Genomic DNA, 20,633 nt, shown 5'->3' with positions numbered 1-20,633 from the left:
ATTTAAATTGTCTGATTTAGTTTTAGTAAATTGTTTGATTTTCCTTTATTCAAGGAAAATTAAATTCATCATGATTAGATATTTATGTGTTTCGACACTGTCTGCTTTGATTAGTGGTAAGTAAGGCTACTCTTAGGTCTCAAATGACACGCCTATAAATACAAACCGATTTAATGTTTGCCAATCAATACATTTTTTTTTAATCAAAGTCCATTTATATAGTAACATTCCTAGATTATGACAGGTAGCCTACCAGTATTTAGTTAGAAAGACGTCACTACTACTGTTACCTGGATCTCTGATTGGCTCAGAGAGTCGATCCGGGTACTTGGCTGGAAGGCTGGAAAGAGCCTATAGGTACCAATATGGCGGAGGTAAGAGGGAAAATAGGGGAGAAGCATCAGATTTTAAATCGATGTTTTTTTACATTTTTGTCGTTAACTTTCTTTTTAAATGTTATCGATTTCATAGATTAATGTTTTTTTGTTCTATATGTGTGGTTTTGTGTAATGATTGCCGCAATTGCCTCTAAAATATGTTGAAATGTATATACCGATCTTTCACGACAAGGCCTGTGCGCGTTCTCAGCTGCTTTGCTAACATCGACTCGGTAGATTGAGACGGCAATTTGGTGGAGGAAGAAAATAAGACATTATTTGCAAGTAATTGCGATGGTATTTTTCGGTTCTTGTGAATACAAAATAATGTAAAAAATCTTTAATGACCGGGGAATTGTTCCCAGTTTTAGAAATACCGTGTAGCTAAACAAAACGATTTTTTTCCCTCTAGCCTAGGTTTTCCTGTGTAACGTTAGTTAATAAGATTACCTTTCTCTACCATTTCCGAACACCGACAGTTTGTGGGAAAACTGTCTGTTGATGTTATTTTGCGTCCCACATCCAAATGTTATCCTATTGCTAGCATATTTAATATTAATACGATAACATTACATCAAACCGCTTATCTATAGGGTTGGTAACTGGCTGAGGAACACTCAACTCCGTTCTCTTATATCGAGGCGGAGTTGAGTTTTGATAACTGGTCGCGGGATTTGTTAGCAACAACCTTGTGTCACCATCAGTCGATTCTTGTCAAAATGTAAATTCTAAAACCGCTTACTTGTACCAATGTTTGTCCTGTACAACTGCGGTCCTTTCGCAGGGTGCTGAAATTAATGCTTTTACTAAAACTTTTAGCAAATACAACCACCGACTGTTATCTAATTTGTGTTGCTCGGTTGCAAACTGGTCTCAGAGCATTTCATATTATTCTGTACGTAAATCCGAGATGCTCCATTTAGTATGATATGTTACGTTTGGTCAGGTTCCATAAGACAGATGGGTGGGTGAATAGGTTGCGAGTTCGAATCTAATCACGGATAACTTTATAATTTTAGATCGTTAGCAACTTTTCCACTACTTTGAGCTAACCTTAACCCTTTTTAGCTAAACCCAACCCTTAACCCGAACCAAAAATGTAATTGTCAATGCAGTAGGGACATCCCAAGGGTCCCAGATAGCATGGAGCCAATTGAATCTCATCTTACGAAGCTAGTATGTACAAGGAAAAGTTGGTTGTAATTTACATTTTTACAAGAATCGACTGATGTTTTCGACAGTGTAACAGAGCAGCATTCACATTAGCCTGGGCAGCTGCTAGTGGGGTTTATGGATGTCTATTATGGGCTTGATGTGAATGAAGAATGTTTTATGTACAAACCGGTCACTGGGGACTTGAGTGCATTACTGGTTGTACACTAATGGTGGAGATCCATAAAGCCCACTAGCGACAGCTCAGGCTACATTCATGAATAGTATTTCATCTTCAATGTTGCTTCATTTGTGCTCATATATTTTTGTTCTTCTAAACAGGCTTCCTTCGGGAGTTCGAGCCCAGGTAATGTAGAAATGATATATATATATTTTTTAAACACAATCCTTAATTCAAACAATAACAAAGCGTCACTCCGGCTGTTTTTATAAAAAATCGGAGGGATGGGTCTGGATAAATGTGTAACCACTCTCAAATTCATAGACAGGGGTATGGATTCAAGGACTGACCATCCATGATATAAAAATTATAGTTTTAATCATGTTTTGAAGCAATAGTGTTTTGTTTACATTTATGTTGTTTACAAATATTGGAGTAAAACAAGCATACATACATGCATGCATGCATACATACAGTACCAGTCAAAAGTTTGGACACACCTACTAATTCCAGGCCTTTTCTTTATTTTTACTATTTTCTATATTGTAGAATAATAGTGAAAACATCCAACTATGAAATTACAAATATGGAATCCGGTAGTAACCAATTTAAAAAAAAATATATATATATATATATATATATATATATATATATATATACACACTTTATATTTGATATTCTTCAAAGTTGCCACCCTTTGCTTTGATGACAGCTTAGTCACACTCTTGGCATTCTCTCAACCAGCTTCATGAGGTAGTCACCTGGAATGCAGTTCAATTAACAGCTGTGTCTCCTCACAGCTGCTCATGTCCCTTAATATTGATGATGTGGTTCTTACTGACAAGAAGCACATGGCTGAGCTCTTTAACCACCACTTCATTAAGTCGGGATTCCTATTTGACTCTAACATGCCTCCTTGCCCGTCCAACATTTCCTCATCTCCCATCCCTTCTAATGCAACTATCCCCGATGCTTCTTCCTCTTTTTCCCTTGCCCCGCTACAAAGTTTCTCCCTGCAGGCAGTCACTGAGTCCGAAGTGCTAAAGGAGCTCCTTGACCCTCAAAAAACATCTGGGTTAGGTTTCGACCCTTTCTTCTTTATGGTTCCTTCCCCTATCATCACAAAGCCTATCTCCAACCTTCTTAACCTGTCTAGGTCTGGCTCCTTAACGTAACAGCAAGTGAAAGTGCAGGGCGCCAAATTCAAAACAACAAATATCTCATAATTAAAATTCCTCAAGCATACAAGTATTTTACACCATTTTTAAAGATAAAATTCTCATTAATCCAGCCACAGTGTCTGATTTCAAAAATGATTTACAGTGAAAGCACCACAAACGATTATGTTAGGTCACCACCAAGCCACAGAAAAACACAGCCATGTTTTCCAGCTAAAGAGAAGAGTCACAAAAAGCAGAAATAGAGAGAGAATTAATCACTAACCTTTGATGATCTTCATCAGATGACACCCATAGGACTTCATGTTACACAATACATGTATGTTTTGTTTGATAAAGTTCATAGTTATGTAACAGTATAATTTTAAACCGTCCCCTCGCCCATACCCGGGCGCGAACCAGGGACCTTCTGCACACAACGACAACAGTCACCCTCGAAGGATCGTTACCCATCGCTCCACAAAAGCCGCGGCCCTTGCAGAGCAAGGGGAACTACTACTTCAAGGACATAATAAACATTGATAAAGATACGACTATTATACATGAAATTTAGAAACTTCTCCTTATTAACCTGTCTCTCCTTTCTGTGGAGGTTCACATTGCTTGGAAGGCAGCCACAGTTCATCCTTTATTTAAAGGGGGAGATCAAGCTGATCCTAACTGTTATAGGCCTATTTCTATTTTGCCCTGTTTATCAAAAGTGTTGGAAAAACTTGTCAATGATCAACTGACTGGCTTTCTTGATGTCTATAGTATTCTCTCGGGTATGTAATCTGGATTCTGCTCAGGTTATGGCCTTAAAGGTCCTCAATGATGTCACCATTGCCCTTGATTCTAAGCAATATTGTGCTGCTATTTTTATTGACTTGGCCAAAGCTTTTGATATGGTAGACCAAGGAGTATTGGGGTCTTTGGCCTGGTTTGCTAACTACGTCTCTCAAAGAGTGCAGTGTATAAAGTCAGAAAATCTGCTGTCTCAGCCACTGCCTGTCACCAAGGGAGTACCCCAAGGCTCAATCCTAGGCCCCACGCTCTTCTCAATTTGCATCAACAACATAGCTCAGGCAGTAGGAAGCTCTCTTCTCCATTTATATGCAGATGATGCAGTCTTATACTCAGCTGGCCCCTCCCCGGATTTTGTCTTAAATGCTCTACAACAAAGCTTTCTTTGTGTCAACGAGGTTTCTCTACCCTTAACCTTGTTCTGAACACCTCCAAAAAGGGTCATGTGGTTTGGTAAGAAAAATGCCCCTTTCCTCACAGGTGTGATTACTACCTCTGAGGGTTTAGAGCTTGAGGTAGTCACCTCATACAAGTACTTGGGAGTATGGCTAGATGGTACACTCCTCCTCTTTAACCCCAGCTGCCAAACTAGCCCTAATTCAGATGACCATCCTACCCATGCTAGATTAGAGACATAATTTATAGATCGGCAGGTAAGGGTGCTCTCGAGCGGCTAGATGTTCTTTACCATTCGGCAATCAGATTTGCCACCAATACTCCTTATAGGACACTGTACTCTATACTCTATAAATTGGTCATCTGAGGAACCTGTCGCAAGACCCACTGGTTGATGCTTATTTATAACTCCCTCTTAGGCCTCACTCCCCCTTATCTGAGATATCTCCTGCAGCCCTCATTCTCCACATACAACACCCGTTCTGCCAGTCACATTCTGTTAAAGGTCCCCAAAGCACACACATCCCTGGGTCACTCGTCTTTCCAGTTCACTGCAGCTAGCGACTGGAACTAGCTGCAACAAACACTCAAACGGGACAGTTTCATCTCAATCTCTTCATTCAAAGACTCTCATGGACACTCTTACTGACAGTTGTGGCTGCTTTGTATGATGTATTGTTGTCTCTACCTTCTTGACCTTTGTGCTGTTGACTTTGCCCAGTAATGTTTGTACCATGTTTTTGTGCTGCTACCATGTTGTGTTGCGGTCTTGTTATGTTGTTGTCTTAGGTCTCTCTTTGTGTAGTGTTGTGATGTGTGTTTTGTCCTATATTTATATTGTATTTATTTTTTTAATCCCAGGCCCCCGACCCCGCAGGAGGCCTTTTGCCTTTTGGTAGACCGTCATTGTAAATACGAATTTGTTCTTAACTGACTTGCCTAGTTAAATAAAGATAATACAAATAATTTGTGGCATTTCTTTCCTTCTTAATGCATTTGAGCTAATCAGTTGTGTTGTGACAAGATAAAGGTGGTGTACAGAAGATAGGGCTATCTTCCAAATAGGGCTAAGTCCATATTATGGCAAGAACAGCTCAAATAAGCAAAGAGAAACAACAGTGCATCATTACTTGAAGACATGAAGGTCAGCCAATCTGGAAAATGTCAAGAACATCAAGCATCAACATCTCAACATCAACGGTTCAGAGGAGACTGAATCAAGCCATGGTTATATGCTGCAAAGAAAACACTACTAAAGGACACCAATATTAAGAAGACTTGCTTGGGCCAAGAAACACGAGCAATGGGTGTTAGACCAGTGGAAATCTGTCATTTGGTCTGATGAGTACAATTTAGAGATTTTTGGTTACAATCGTTGTGTCTTTGTGAGACATGGAGTAGGTGAACAGATGACCTCCACATGTGTGGTTCCCATCATGAAGCATGGAGGAGGTGTGGGGGTACTTTGCTGGTGACACTGTCTGCAATATATTTAGAATTCAAGGCACACTTAACCAGCATGGCTACCACAGCATTCTGCAGCAATGCGCCATCACGTCTGACTTGCGCTTAGTCCCACTATCATTTGTTTTTTGACAGGACAATGACCCAACACACCTCCAGGCTGTGTAAGGGCTATTTGACCAAGAAAGAGCGTGATTGAGTGCTGCATCAGATGATGAGTTGGACCGCAGGGGGAAGAAAAAGAAGCCAAGTGCTCAGCATATATGGGAACTCCTTCAAGACGGTTGGAAAAGCATTCCTCATGAAGCTGGTTGAGAGAATGCCAAAGTGTGCAAAGCTGTCATCAAGGCAAATGGTGGCTACTTTGAAGAATCTAAAATATGTTTTGTTTAACACTTTTCTGGTTACTACATCATTCCATATGTTATTTCATAGTTTTTATGTCTTCACTATTATTATACAATGTAGAAAATAGTAAAAAAAGAAAAACCCTTGAATGAGTAGGTGTGTCCAAACTTTTGACTGGTACTGTATATTGATATCGCAACTAAGGATTCCAGTTTTAATGGAACACTTAAGTTATGAATATGACATGTCCATTTTCTGTTCAGGTGATGTTTATTATGATACCATGAAGCTAAATCTGTTAATTAAGAAATATTGAGAAAATAATTCCATGAAAATGATGCTTCGGGTGCGACAATGGCATCTGCAGTGCCAGTTTTGCAGAGTGTATCTAATTTGCCATTCAACTGTGATCTAAAATAGTTTTCCCACTCCACAGTTGGCTCTTTATCGTCTGAAGATCATGACTTCGATCCGACAGCAGAGATGCTAGTCCACGAATATGACGACGAGAGGACTTTGGAGGAGGAAGAGTCATTGGAGGGCGAGAGAAACTTTAACTCAGAGATAGCCGATCTGGAGAAGGTTGGTTGGCTAATAACAGGAAATAATTCCCAGTTTTCTTTTGGACAGGAAATGTAGTTGTTGCTTTTATCGGAAGGTTTTTCATTCTGTCAATGTTTGAATGACCACTTCCTTCCCTACTATAATTAATCAAACGTTATAGGCTAGGGGGGGGTATTGTATCACATGGAACTTCTTGTCAAACCATTCTTCATATAGCAGACATGTATTATCATAATTTGGATTGTAGAGACGTGATCTAAAGTGATTTCTGTTTGTTGTAACAGGAGGGGAACATGCCGTTGGAGGAACTGCTGGCCATCTACCGCTATGAGGCGTCTGTCAGTACGGCTGCGGGCTCCAGCATGGACAGCTTTTCTGGGGAGCTGACTGATGAGCTGCCAGATATGACTTTGGACAAGGTGAACAAAATTCATTCCAATATTTTCCGATTTGGTTAAGTGAATATTGTCACAGTGTACTGTAGAGCCAATTTGTAGATATTCAAAGATGTTTTCAATCAAGTTCCCTTATGTATCTGTGATCTAATCAGTAGGCATCTATCCCAACTGTGATTACATTATAAGTGTCTGTTTTACTTCTGTATTACCTACAAAGTGTGTTTACGACAGATATGGAACAAAACAACTTGTAGCTTTTAGGATCAATTGATCCTTGGTGGGCTCCCAGCCCTAAATATCAGTTACTGATGTAGCTAATGGTTACTAACAATAATTGGGTTCTTCCACAGGAGGAGATAGCTAAAGACCTGCTATCAGGGGACTATGAGGAGGAGACCCAGTCATCCGCTGATGACCTCACCCCTTCGGTCACCTCCCATGAGGCCACCGACTTCTTCCCCAGAACACTCAGATGTAAGGCAATTCAAACTTTATTAGGACATCTCAGGGATAAATGATAAGACATTGTCAGAGCTCAAGAGCACACTTATAAAACACAATTGGTCAAATTCATGTAATGTTTTATAGTGTGAATATTATGAGCCACTGCAATGTTTTGTTTGTTATTGTTTCCCAAGTTTAGCCTGCAGTATACCGTCATTGAAAACTCATAATAATGTCAAAAATACTGTCAAGTGCAGGTGTCATTATAAACAAAAGTACTTTAAAGATATACTTCTCCTTAATGCAACCGCTGTGTCAGATTTCAGAAAAGCTTTACAGCGAAAGCACACCATGGAATAATCTGAGTACAGCGCTCAGAGACCAAAACAATCCATACAGATACCCGCCATGTTGTGGAGTCAACAAAAGTCAGAAATAGCATTATAAATATTCACTTACCTTTGATCTTCATCGGAATGCACTCCCAGGAATCCCAGTTCCACAATAAATGTTTGTTTTGTTCGATAAAGTCCATAATTTATGTCCAAATACTTCCTTTTTGTTCGCGAGAACCAGGTCCAGACGAAAAGTCAAAAAAGTTATATTACAGTTCGTAGAAATATGTCAAGCGATGTATACAATCAATCTTTAGGATGTTTTTATCATAAATCTTCAATAATGTTCCAACCGGACAATTCCTTTGTCTTTAGAAATGAAAGGGGACGCAGCTCGCTCTCAAGGCTGCACGTGAGACTTCAGGTCATGGCATTCTGCCAGACACCTGGTTCAAACAGCTCTTATTCACTTCACTCCCCCTTCAAAGTAGAAGCCTGAAACAAGGTTCTAAAGACTGTTGACATCTGAAGCCTTAGGAAATGCAATCGGACCAAATTAGGCAATGACTTGAAAACCTACAAACCTCTGATTTTCCCACTTCCTGGTTGGATTTTTTTCTCAAGTTTTTGCCTGCCATATGAGTTCTGTTATACTCACAGACATCATTCAACAAAAAAAATTCAACATCAGTGTTTTCTATCCAAATACTAATAATATGCATATCTTCGCTTCTGGGCCTGAGTAACAGGCAGTTTTGCAGGCCGTAGCAGGCAGTTAACTCTGGCCACTTTATTCTTCCAAGCTACTCAAAACTGTCCCCCAGCCATAAGACGTTAACTTATTTATCTTGTTAGCTTTGACAGAATTTATACCCTCCTAAACATTCATTCCATATTTTAATGGCCTTGTCACGTGATTAGTTGATAAGCACAGGGTCCCATTCGTATCACAAGCATTCTAATGGGGCGTGCCCGTTCTGTCTTTGTATTGTCAGCTAATACTATCTACGACGGTGATAAGGAGTCCGAGTGTGAGGAGGACGGCCCAAGCCTAGAGGACTCCAGAAAGGTAAGAATCTTGTCCTCCTTTTAAAAGTGACTTGATTGAAGAAGATACAGGATTAAGTTTCCCATAAGCACAGCTTGGAGGTCAGTTATTTTATTTTTCAATGGTTAAGGTTGTTTAGTAACGTTATTCGGTTAAATGATCCTAGACCTGCATTTACTGATGGTAGAAACATGGGGCTGCATGTTCTGGGGGTAAATCTGTTTTGTATTTGCATTTCACAGGAAATAATGGTGGGGTCGCAGCACCAAGCAGAGGTCCCCACCCACCTCTGTCACTATGGCGACGATAAGGGTGAGTGCAGGCTTTCTCAAGAGGTTAACCCATAAACCCGTTGCACTTGACAGTCAGACATTTAGCAGTGTTTCCAAGTGTAACATTGCACAGAGTGTCTAACATTGTGATTCTCATCTGCCATTTTCATGAAGTTTACGAAGATGATGACCAGTTGCTATGGAGCCCGGGCGTGTTGTCAGAAAGCAAGGTCAGGGACTTCCTGTGTGAGGCGTCGTCACGGGCGACCGATGAGAGGACAGGAAGTGACATGGCAGGGGCTCATGTGAGCGACAATGAGCAGGTCAGTCATCGCTAAACGTGATGGTCAATCTTCATCTAGCGGTCTGTCTTACTGGCATTGTGGAAGACTTCTTTAAGACTCGCTGGATGTCATAACATTAGACTTTCTCCAGCTGCCATCTCAAAGTTATTGTCCGTCTGTCAAAGTTACATGATTGTCATGGTTGTTGTCAATGTAAGTCATTGACCTATTCCTCTGTTGTTTCCCTGTAGGCTCTGTATGAGCTTGTGAAATGTAACTACAATACCCCTGAAGCACTGGAGAGGTATTGCAGTAATGTGAACTCATCACAGGGTAAGGTCACCATTTTGAATAATTAGTAGACTCTTTCAAAAATGTCACTGTTGGGAGAGAGAAAATGACCCCTTGTGATTATTACAGAGGAATCCCCACCGTGGTCTGAAGATGAATGCAGAAACTTTGAACATGCACTACAGCTATACGATAAGAACTTTCACCTCATACAGAAGCACAAGGTGGGACTCTCTCTGTTACTGATTTTAGAAGGTGATGAAATGATTGTAATATTATGTTGATAGCTTCTGTAAGGATATGAACATGCATACTTTATTTACCCTTTCTTTAAAAAGCCGGTGGCACTAACTTCCTGTGTTGGAGAACTCTTCTTTTCATCATGTATTTCTGCCCTTCATCAGGTTAAGACACGGACGGTAGCTGAATGTGTGGCCTTTTACTACATGTGGAAGAAGTCGGAGCGCTTTGATTTCTTCGTCCAGCAGAATCGCTTTGGCAAGAAGAAGTATAGCAGCTATCCTGGTGTAACGTAAGTGATCATTCAGTATGCTCAACAACCGTAGTAACTGAGGTCTGAATTCATTGCCGTTCAAAAGTTTGCGGTCACTTAGAGATGTCATTGTTTTCCATGAAAACATAAACTTAGCGCAAAAAAAACTTCCCCTCTTCAGGACCCTGTCTTTCAAAGATAATTTGTCAAATCCAAACAACTTCACAGATCTTCATTGTAAAGGGTTTAAACACTTTTTCCCATGCTTGTTCAATGAACCATAAACAATTAATGAACATGCACCTGTGGAACGGTCGTTAATACACTAACAGCTTACAGACGGTAGGCAATTAAGGTCACAGTTATGAAACCGTAGGACACTAAAGAGGCCTTTCTACTGACTTTGAAAAACAACAAAAGAAAGATGCCCAGGTGCATCCCCTGTCCCGCAGGATGCCCTGCAATGCGAGGACAATCAGCTGTCCGTCCTGTCTCCCTATAGCGCTGTCTTAGGCATCTCACAGTATGGACATTGCCATTTTTTGCCCTGTTCATCTGCGTGAATGTGCCTTAGGCATGCTGCAAGGAAGCATGAGGACTGCAGATGTGGCCAGGGAAATAAATTGCAATAATTTGGAGGTGGAGGGTCCGTCATGGTCTGGGGCGGTGTGTCACAGCATAATCGGACTGAGCTTGCTGTCATTGCAGGCAATCTCAATGCTGTGTGTTACAGGGAATACATCCTTCCCCCACATGTGATACCCTTCCTGCAGGCTCATCCTGACATGACCCTACAGCATGACAATGCCACCAGCCATACTGCTTGTTTTGTGTTGTGATTTCCTGCAAGACAGGATTGTCAGTGTTCTGCCATGGCCAGAGCCCAGATCTCAATCCCATTGAGAATGTCTGGGACCTTTTGGATCGAAGAGTGAGGGCTAGGGCCATTCCCCCCAGAAATGCTGAGTTGACATGAAATGAGTTGCAAAATGAATAGGAAATATAGTCAAGACAAGGTTAGAAATAATGATTTTTTTAAAAATTGAATTAATAATTGTGTCCTTCAAACTTGGCTTTTGTCAAAGAATACTCCATTTGCAGCAATTACAGCCTTGCAGACCTTTGGCATTCCAGTTGTCAATTTGTTGAGGTAATCTGAAGAGATTTCACCCCATGCTTCCTGAAACACCGCCCACAAATTGGATTGACTTGATGGGCACTTCTTACGTACCATACGGTCAAGCTGCTCCCACAGCAGCTCAATAGGGTTGAGATCCGGTGACTGCTGGCCACTCCATTAGACAGAATACCAGCTGACTGCTGCTTCCCGAAATAGTTCTTGCACAGTTTGGAGCTGTGCTTTGGGTCGTTGTCCACAGGGTATGGCATGGCGTTGTAAAATGGAGTGATAGCCTTCCTTCTTCAAGATCCCTTTTACCCTGTACAAATCTCCCACTTTACCACCACCAAAGTACCTCCAGACCATCACATTGCCTCCACCATTTTTGACAGATGGCGTTAAGTACTCCTCTAGCATCTTTGATTTTTTTTTTGCTTTTCACTACTGATAATGGGCCTCTACGCCTATGTAGATTTTCCATAAAAAATCTTCCGTTTCCAGCTACAATAGTCATTTACAACATTAACAATGTCTACACTCTATTTTTGATCAATTTTATGTTATTTTAATGTACAATTTTTTTTGCTATTCTTTAAAAAACAAGGACATTTCTAAGTGACCCCAAACTTTTGAACGGTAGTGTATGTCGACGGAGTTCTCTCTGAATATGTTGATGGCCTGTGAAAGCAAATTTTATTTTAATGTACTTGCAACTACACAAAAGGGGTGGACATTGCTAATGGTTATTATGGGAGTATGTGTCTGTATGTTAACATCTTGTGTGTTCCCCCTGCCTGCAGGGACCTGATGGACCGGCTGGTGGACGAGGCGGAGGGCCTGGCAGTAGACGGCTCCTCCTCTGTGTGCTCAGGCGGAGGAGGGGGGGTGAGGATGGAGCCCACCACAGAGCAGCAGCTCAGCCTGCTCAACTCCATCACTGCCAGCGACCTCACAGGTTAGTCAACAGGGTCTCAGACTCTCAACATGGTATGTAGCACAAACGGACCCTCTCCTTCCTTGATAGGCTGGTGAAAAATAGTTACTCTAACTTCAGATATGGCGTTCGGTATTACATTACACAGATAACCAAGTAGTTAATTTATGTTTTCCCATCCCTCAGCCCTGAGTAACAGCGTGGCGACAGTGTGCAGCCCAGCGGAAGTGAGCTGCCTGGACTCGTACGGTTTCCCCCCTCTGGAGAGCCTCCACCGGGGGTCCCTGGCACAGGAAGAGCCCCTGGGCTTCCCCTCCAACGGAGGAGATCCCGACTGTCTCAACATGCTGGATGCTGGCTTCTACCACTCAGACCTGGGCCAGCGGGGAGGGGTGTACGGGGGCAAGGACTGCGAGCGGCCTTCTAAGAGGCTCAAGTTGGCGTTGCCCGACTCTTTCATCAACGACGTTTCTGTGGGTAACCTCGGAGTGGATTTTGAGGGGCGGCGGAACACTGCACACCACCGCATCACCGGCGCCAAGATGGCGGTGTCCGTCACGGACTTTGGGGGCTTGGCGGGCAGTGGGGAGCCCAATGGGTTTATGGGAGCACATGCACGACGTCACAGCACAGCGCTCCAGTCAGAGTGACCACCCCCGCCCCCAGAATCCCTCTTTTAAATCCACCATCCCATGTGTACATAAGACTCACTCACTGGAGATTTTTGTTTAATAATTATATATACACATCTATTTCGTTTTTGATTTTATTTGTGAAATATGACATCAGTGATGTCTTTATCGTATAGAACAAAAAATCTTGATTTCTCAAGAGTTTATATAGCCATTTATTTTCCGCGGCCCTGAGATGTCAGTGTCCATGTAGTGTGGGGCCCAGCCCAGCCTGTCCCGGAGGCTGCGGATAGACAGTTGTGTTTTGTTCCTCATCCCTCACACCCACATCTACAGACGACTTCTTCAAAGCTACGTAATCCTGCCACTCATATACAGTTGCCAAACCAGCTTTGTTCTGGTTTACTAAGTTTGTTCATTATTAAAGTGGTATTTTTGATTAACAATCAGTGTTTACAGGTACTTGCAGAAACCAAGCTTGGTCAAATGTGTTTTGTCCGAGAGGAGCCTGGGTTTTGTACTTAATGCAACACTCGTTGGTGTTGAGGCGGTGTAGATTTGAACTAGGAGCATATCAGTTGCTAGGATGTTTTTCTCTCCCTCTCGCCTTTGTTTTTGTTCCTGTGGAAGCTTCTTTTGTACTCGGCTTGCTTTTTTCAGACTTTTAACAGTCTGAAGTGGCCAAACCAGAAGAGAATGCTCTAGACTTTTAACAAAATATTATATGATGATTTTCCTCAGTGTTCAGCTGTGACAGAGCTTGCCAAAACATTTTAAACCTTTTTTAAATCCGCCAATTTTATTAGCGGAGTCAAGTGATCAATGTAAAGACTAAAAGGCTGGGTCTGACACCCAACTAATCTTGGCAGTTTTATCTGTCCATCATATTATCTGAAACATGCCCTTATAAATCGGTCTCTTATTGCCCCAGAAATTAACCAATATCATGACAATATTTTACATTATGACAGAACAGTTTTTGGATTGGCGTTATAGCGTTGCACTGAGATGTCATGTGTTCAGCTCCAGTAATGTATATAGTTTCTGCCCTATACTCTTAGCACATGTATTTCTTCATAAATCTATTTGGCCCCAGTTGAGTGCTAATTGTGCTGTTTGCATGTTCATCATGGAGCTTGATCAATCTGCAAAAGTTAGGGTTTATTTTTTTCCCTCTACTGTATTGTTCATTATTGAAACTACTTAAAAGGCCTGCATAAGCTTGTTAGCAGTATTATTTCATTATTTAAAGCCACTTTTTTTCCCTTTCTGCAACTTCCACTGTACTGACTGGAGGATGCCTTGTATTAACCAGTCCATAATTTAATGTCCAGTTGCAGTCTAACAGAGATTCAACTTCTATTTCTCTAGACTGAACTAATTGTGAATTGTTGAGTGTTGGGGGAGGGGGGGGGGGGTTCATCATTGTCTTTTTAATGTATGCAGTAGTGATTGCTTAATTTACCTATGCATTGTGAATTTGATAATTAGTTGGTTTCAGGGGTGTATATATACTGAACAAAAATATAAACGCAACTATTTCAACAATTTTACAGAGATACAGTTTACAGAAGGAAATCAGTCAATTGAAATAAATGAATTAGGCCCTAATCTATGTATTTCACATGACTGGGCAAGGGTTCACCCACTGGGTGCCAGGCCAATCAGAATTAGTTTTTCCTCACAAAAGGTCTTCATTACAGACAGAAATAGCAGTCAGCATGCCAATTGCACGCTCCCTCAACTTGAGACATCTGTGGTGTTATGTGTCAAAACTGCACATTTTAGAGGGGCCATTTATTGTCCCCAGTACAAGGTGCACCTGTGTATTGACCGAGCTGTTTAATCAGCTTCTTGATATGCCACACTTGTCAGGTGGATGGATTATCTTGGCAAGGGAGAAATGCTCACTAACAGGGATGTAAACAAATTTGTGCACAAAATTTAGAGAAATAAGCTTTTTGTGCATATGGAACATTTCTGGGATCTTTTATTTCAGCTTATGAAACATGGGACCAACACTTTACATGTTGCATTTATAGTTTTGTTCAGTATAATTCTGAATGTCACCCACAAAAGTCCATAGATTTCTTACATAAGCATTTACCATACAATAATTCACTATCCTGAGTATGTACAGACGGGTTTTTTGCATTGGTTTTACCTAGCTAGGTGTTATTTAGTCATTCTGTTTCTATGGCAGACATTGGAGTCAGCTGTTTGTTCACCTTGCATTATTTCCCCAAATGTGGACAGTTTCATGTAAATAATTAACTAATAGCCTTAAATGTCTTCATTGACCTCTTTAAACTTGTGAATCTGTGTTGATACAAATACTTAAAATTAGATTCCTTGTCAAAAGGCAATAATGTGTCTATGTACTGACATTACGTGTTTTTACATTTTACTGATTGACTTTTGGTGTTTGGATATTTGGGGGGGGGGGGGTTCCCTTGGCAGTGGGAGTCAGCAAAACAATGCATGCTAGCTGTGTGACAGTTCTCGAAAATGTACAACTTAAAAAGGCTTTACCTAAGACGTATTAATATATTATTCAATGTTGCATTTTGAAGTTGCAATCATAATGTACAAATCCCACTTCATTTATTTCCTTTACACATTTCTGTCTTTGTCTTGGTGAAAGGGATGGCTTCTGTAGTCAGTATGTTGAAAGCTGCATCTGGTTCAGAATCAAGCCCTCGTCCCTTAGGTACTTTCATAGATTTGGGCCGTATCCACAAAGGCTCTTATTCATTGTGATCTAAAAGGCCAAACTGATCCTAGATCAGCACTCCTACTCTGAGACGCTTTGTGAATATGGTTGGATAGATGGAACCAAAATGGCAGATGAACTACTACCATATTGCTTATACCTATCCAATGCTTTCAGATACATCAAGTGCCTAGGGGTATGTACCAGACCATTGTTACTCACCATCATCAAAAGTGCAGATGTCGTGGGTGTCTCCAGGCTCTCTCTAGCTTTAGCAGTGCAGTGGTATTTATTTCACCCTATGGTTTGGTATAAAGACTCAGAAATACTGTCTGAATGTAAAGGCCATTGACTAGTAGATTCATATTTTGATTTTACAACCCTGTCCTGAAATCTCATAATGTGATATTTTTTGGTAATCTCTGGAGAGACTTGTGTGTAAGAAAGCACTAATTTCTTTTTATATTTTGTATTGTGTTTTGAAGTTTAATAGTATAAAAAGATATAGCAGTTGTGGTTGTTTAAAAAAAATAATATCTAGTTCTTTGAAGTAAAGAAAACACCTTTTTGTGAATAAAACATATGTATATCCAGAAATATAGACAATCAACATATTTACTATCGAATGTTCAAGAGAAACTCGCTTTTGTTTAAGAATTGTACATAGACACTGAATTGTTTTTTTTCTTTGGGTTTTGTTAAACATTTTGTATTTTCTGTTCTTTAATACCTGATGTACAGATCCAGAAATAAAGCTCTGGAAAAGGTCTCAAGATTTCTGCTTTACTCAGTTTTATGTGCATTAACTTGTGTGACAGCACAAGTGAATTTCAGCTTTTTGTGGTGGATCTCTCCCAAAATTGGTCGCCGTCCCCTAATAGCCTAATCCCTACACTTAAGCCAAAATGGGCCTTTTCGGCCTTAATATCTTTCCCTTTTTTTTACATGCAAAAAAAGTTACAGGCCTAAACCATTAATGGTGACACAATGTTACAACGTTATAAATGTTGTACACATTACATTTGTCGAACCTGTTAAAGTGCTGCCGTTTCATGGGTTTGTCATTAGGCCTACAGACATGGCGTGGTTAAATCTTGTTTATTCTGTTGCTTGTGAAATGTCAACTGTCATTGACGTGTTCAAATGGTGGTGAAACGTATTACATTGCAATAGGCTTTTGCACATTTGCAGAGACGTGGCTAGCAGACAGACATTTTTCACAAAGAAAGGGTGAGAGATTGGCTATATCGAACATTCAGAATGGCCAGCGCGCGCGTCTTCGGCTTCAAGGGATGTTGGAATCTGCTCAATGCAAAAGATTTCCTTTTCGATTGCAATGGTGTGATATGCCACGGAGAAAAGCCAATAACCGGTGCGTTCCTTGATCAAACACGGCAAAAGAAATGCAATAACCGGTGAGTTCTTTGATCAAACAAAGCACTAGGCCACGGGAGAATTACGTGACAAATTCTACCGCCTGGGCTTTGATGTAATGCAAGAGCAGATATTCAGCTTCTCTTATTGTTCAGAGCTTTACCTGAGAGATGTCTCTAAGGTGCAAGGCAAGGTGTTTGTCATAGGCTGAGGGGGTGCGTAATGAATTGAGAGGCTGGCATTCATTTTGTTGATGATGACCGCACTATATTTAACTGGACATTGGCCTCAGATGTCAAAGCGGTCCTTGTTGGAATTGACAAACTGACCTTCCTTAAAGGTCAAAGCCTCCTGCAATCTGCGGGATCCAGAGTGAAGGATCAGGGGCGCCGCCAGGGATTTTGGACCCCATGAAAATATATCACATTGGACGCCACCATCACAGGCCACACCAACCCTGCGCAATTGCTGTAAACACAGACCCCCAGAACCCAATCAACCCAACTCCAACTTGGCCAAGATAAAGCAAAGCAGTGCGACAAAAACAACACAGTTACACATGGGATAAACAAATGTACAGTCAATAACACAATAGAGGAATCTGTATACAGTGTGTGCAAATTAAATAAGGAGGTAAAGCAATTAATAGGCCAATAGTGGCGAAGTAATTACAATTTAGCAATTTACACTGGAGTGATATATGTGCAGTTGAGGATGTCCAAGTAGAAATACTGGTGTGCAAAAGAGCAGAAAAACAAAATATAGGGATGAGGTACGTAGTTGGTTGGATGGGCTATTTACAGATGGGCTGTGTACAGCTGCAGCAATCGGTAAGCTGTTCTGACCGCTGAAGCTTAAAGTTAGTGAAGGAGATATGTCTCCAACTTCAGTGATTTTTGCAATTCGTTCCAGTCATTGGCAGCAGAGAACTGGAAGGAAAGGCGGCCAAAATAGGTGTTGGCTTTGTGGATGACCAGTGAAATATACCTGCTGGAGCGCGTGCTTTAGGTGGGTGTTGCTATGGTGACCAGTGAGCTGAGATAAGGCGGAGCTTTACCTAGCAAAGGCTTATAGATGACCTGGAGCCAGTGGGTTTGGCCAAGAATATGTAGCGAGGACCAGCCAACGAGAGCATACAGGTCGCATTGGTGGGTAGTACATGGGGCTTTGGTGACAAAACGGATGGCACCGTGATAGACTGCATACAATGTTCTGAGTAGAGTGTTGGAGGCTATTTTGTAAATGACATCGCTGAAGTCAAGAATCAGTAGGATAGTCTGGCCCCCCAATGGTGGAACAAACTCCCTCACGACGCCAGGACAGCGGAGTCAATCACCACCTTCCAGAGACACCTGAAACCCCACCTCTTTAAGGAATACCTAGGATAGGATAAGTAATCCCTCTCACCCCCCCCCCCACACTTTAAGATTTAGATGCACTATTGTAAAGTGACTGTTCCACTGGATGTCATAAGGTGAATGCACCAATTTGTAAGTCGCTCTGGATAAGACCGTCTGCTAAATGACTTAAATGTAAATGTAAATGTAGTCAGTTTTACAAGGGTATGTTTGGCAACATGAGTGAAAGCGGCTTTGTTGCGAAATAGGAAGATTTAACTTTGGATTGGAGATGCTTTATGTGAGTCTGGAAGAATAGTTTACAGTCTAGCCAGACACCTAGGTATTTATTGTTGTCCACATATTCTAAGTCAGAACCGTCCAGAGGAGTGATGCTAGTCGGGTGGGCGGGTGCGGGCAGCGATCGGTTGAAGAGCATGCATTTAATTTTACTAGCATTTAAGAGCAGTTGAAGGCCACAGAAGGAGTGTTGTATGGTTTGTTAACACAGTGTCCAAAGAAGGGCCAGATGTATACAGAATGGTGTCGTATGCGTATAGGTGGATCAAAGAATCACCCGCAGAGCAAGAGCAACATCATTGATATTTACAGAGAAAAGAGTCGGTCCGAAAATTGAACCCTGCGTCACCCCCATAGAGACTGCCAGAGGTCCGGACAACAGGCCCTCCGATTTGACACACTGAACTCTGAGAAGATGTTAGTGAACCAGGCGAGGCCGTCATTAGCAACACGAAGGCTGTTGAGTCTGCCGATAAGAATATGGTGATTGACTGAGTCGGAAGCCTTGGCCAGGTCGATGAAGATGACTGCACAGTACTGTCTTTTATCAATGGCAATTATGATATCGTTTAGGACCTTGAGCGTGGCTGAGGTGCACCTGTGACCAGCTCGGAAACCATGGTTGGTGATCTGTTTGTTCAATTGGCTTTTGAAGACTTTAGAAAGGCAGGGCAGGATTAATATAGGGGGGTGGTGGGGGGGGCTTGGGCCAGTTGCTGCGGGGGGGTGCAAAGCTGTTGGCCGGGGTTGGGGTAGCCAGGTGGAAAGCATGGCCAGCCGTAGAGAAATGCTTATCGAAATTCTCGGTTATCGTGGATTTATCAGTGGTGACAGTGTTTCTTAGTCTCAGTGCAGTGGGCAGCTGGGAGGTGGTACTCTTATTCTCCATGGATTTTACAGTGTCCCAAAACTTTTTGGAATTAGTCTTTGCTTTCCTAACTGACTGTGTGTATTGGTTCCTGACTTCCCTGAAAAGTTGCATATTGCGGGGACTATTCGAAGCTAGTGCAGTACACCACAAGGTGTTTTTGTGTTGGTCAAGGGCAGTCAATTCTGTAGTGAACCAAGGGCTATATCTGTTCTTAGTTCTATATTTTTTGAAAGGGGCTTATTTAAGATGGTGAGGAAAGCACGTTTAAAGAACAACCAGGCAAATGTGCTAAAATCAACAGCAGATTTTTGAACTAAGTACCAATTAGAAAATAAGCAGCTGGGAAAGTGGAAAAGCAAAACAAAATGGAAATGGAACGGTCTGATGGTGGCGCTAGAGGAAAGGTCAAGTGGTCACCAAATCAATAGGGTTCTTCCACTTGGGGTCTTGATTGTGCACAACAAATGTTATGGCAATCCAGCCATTACTTTGAGATATATCTTGTTCTCAGTCTTGTTCTCAGCCTGTGGGCATCATGCGTGTAGTGATCCAATATCCAAAGCGATGCCATTTAATAACAGTTGTCACTGGCCCTTGCTCGACCTCACTCACCAAGAGTCCAGCGTTGAGTCTTCTTGCTAGCAAAGTCACTCATCGAGTCTTTGAAGTCCAGCTTTCTAGCTAACTGACTTTCAATGGACAGCATAGCAAGACTGCAAAGCCTGTCCATAGTGGACCTCAAATAGTAAAAAAAAATCAGTTGTAGCTTACTGAAAGCTCTCTCACCACCAGCAACAGTCACAGGCAGTGTGCAAAATATACGTAAAGCAATGCACACTTCTCCAACAATGCTTTGCAGCTGCATCATACAAATAGCGTTCAGGAGACCAAGAGGGGAAAGTGGCAGCATATACAGTGTTCAGGTGTCTTACTTCATTTTGAAACTCCGGTGTGAGATCTCTGAAATATATGATCAGTGGTTGGCACACAGAAGGGACTTTATCCTCACTAATCTGCCCAACTTTCAGAACAGCAGAAAAGGATTCTACAATGTTTGCATTGGTGTGGAACCTAGTGTCCAAGTCACTTATGATGTTGTCCATAGCAGTAAAAAACACTTGTGTTCGGAAACACCGTTGCTGCACTGCCCTGAGCTGTCTCCTCTTCAGAGATCTCATCATGGAATCTCTTCCTTTTCCTCTGGCGGCTGTGTTCCTAAATTGAGGTGCAACATTCATTTGCGTAGCAATCAGTGTTGCCTCAGACAGGAGAGACCCTCATCCATCTCTAAGAGACTGCATCTCTTCCTTTACGGCTCTGATATTGGCTGCATCTGTGTCAAGT

At 41.6% G+C, this 20,633-nt stretch overlaps 1 protein-coding gene across 2 annotated transcripts; it reads left to right on the top strand.

Moving 5' to 3' along the window:
• Nucleotides 1-315: 315 nt before the first annotated feature.
• On the top strand, nt 316-16,175 carry LOC124034235 (mesoderm induction early response protein 3-like). 2 transcript variants are annotated; one of them, XM_046347132.1, is made up of 13 exons: nt 316-374; nt 1,872-1,896; nt 6,316-6,461; nt 6,728-6,862; nt 7,192-7,315; nt 8,616-8,689; nt 8,911-8,980; nt 9,115-9,263; nt 9,476-9,557; nt 9,645-9,739; nt 9,920-10,047; nt 11,929-12,083; nt 12,249-16,175. In XM_046347132.1, exons 1-13 carry the CDS (start codon nt 366-368, stop codon nt 12,710-12,712), a joined length of 1,656 nt encoding a protein of 551 aa, XP_046203088.1. In that variant the 5' UTR covers nt 316-365; the 3' UTR covers nt 12,713-16,175. The 2 variants fall into 2 exon arrangements, with proteins under 2 accessions (XP_046203088.1, XP_046203090.1); XM_046347134.1 differs by lacking the exon at nt 316-374 and adding an exon at nt 652-674.
• Nucleotides 16,176-20,633: the final 4,458 nt, after the last annotated feature.

Source organism: Oncorhynchus gorbuscha, linkage group LG04 (assembly GCF_021184085.1).
Source record: "Oncorhynchus gorbuscha isolate QuinsamMale2020 ecotype Even-year linkage group LG04, OgorEven_v1.0, whole genome shotgun sequence".
In the NCBI taxonomy this organism is placed as follows: Eukaryota; Metazoa; Chordata; class Actinopteri; order Salmoniformes; family Salmonidae; genus Oncorhynchus; species Oncorhynchus gorbuscha.
The sequence above is the reverse complement of the archived record's forward strand: the minus strand, read 5'-3'. Positions and strand labels throughout refer to the sequence as shown.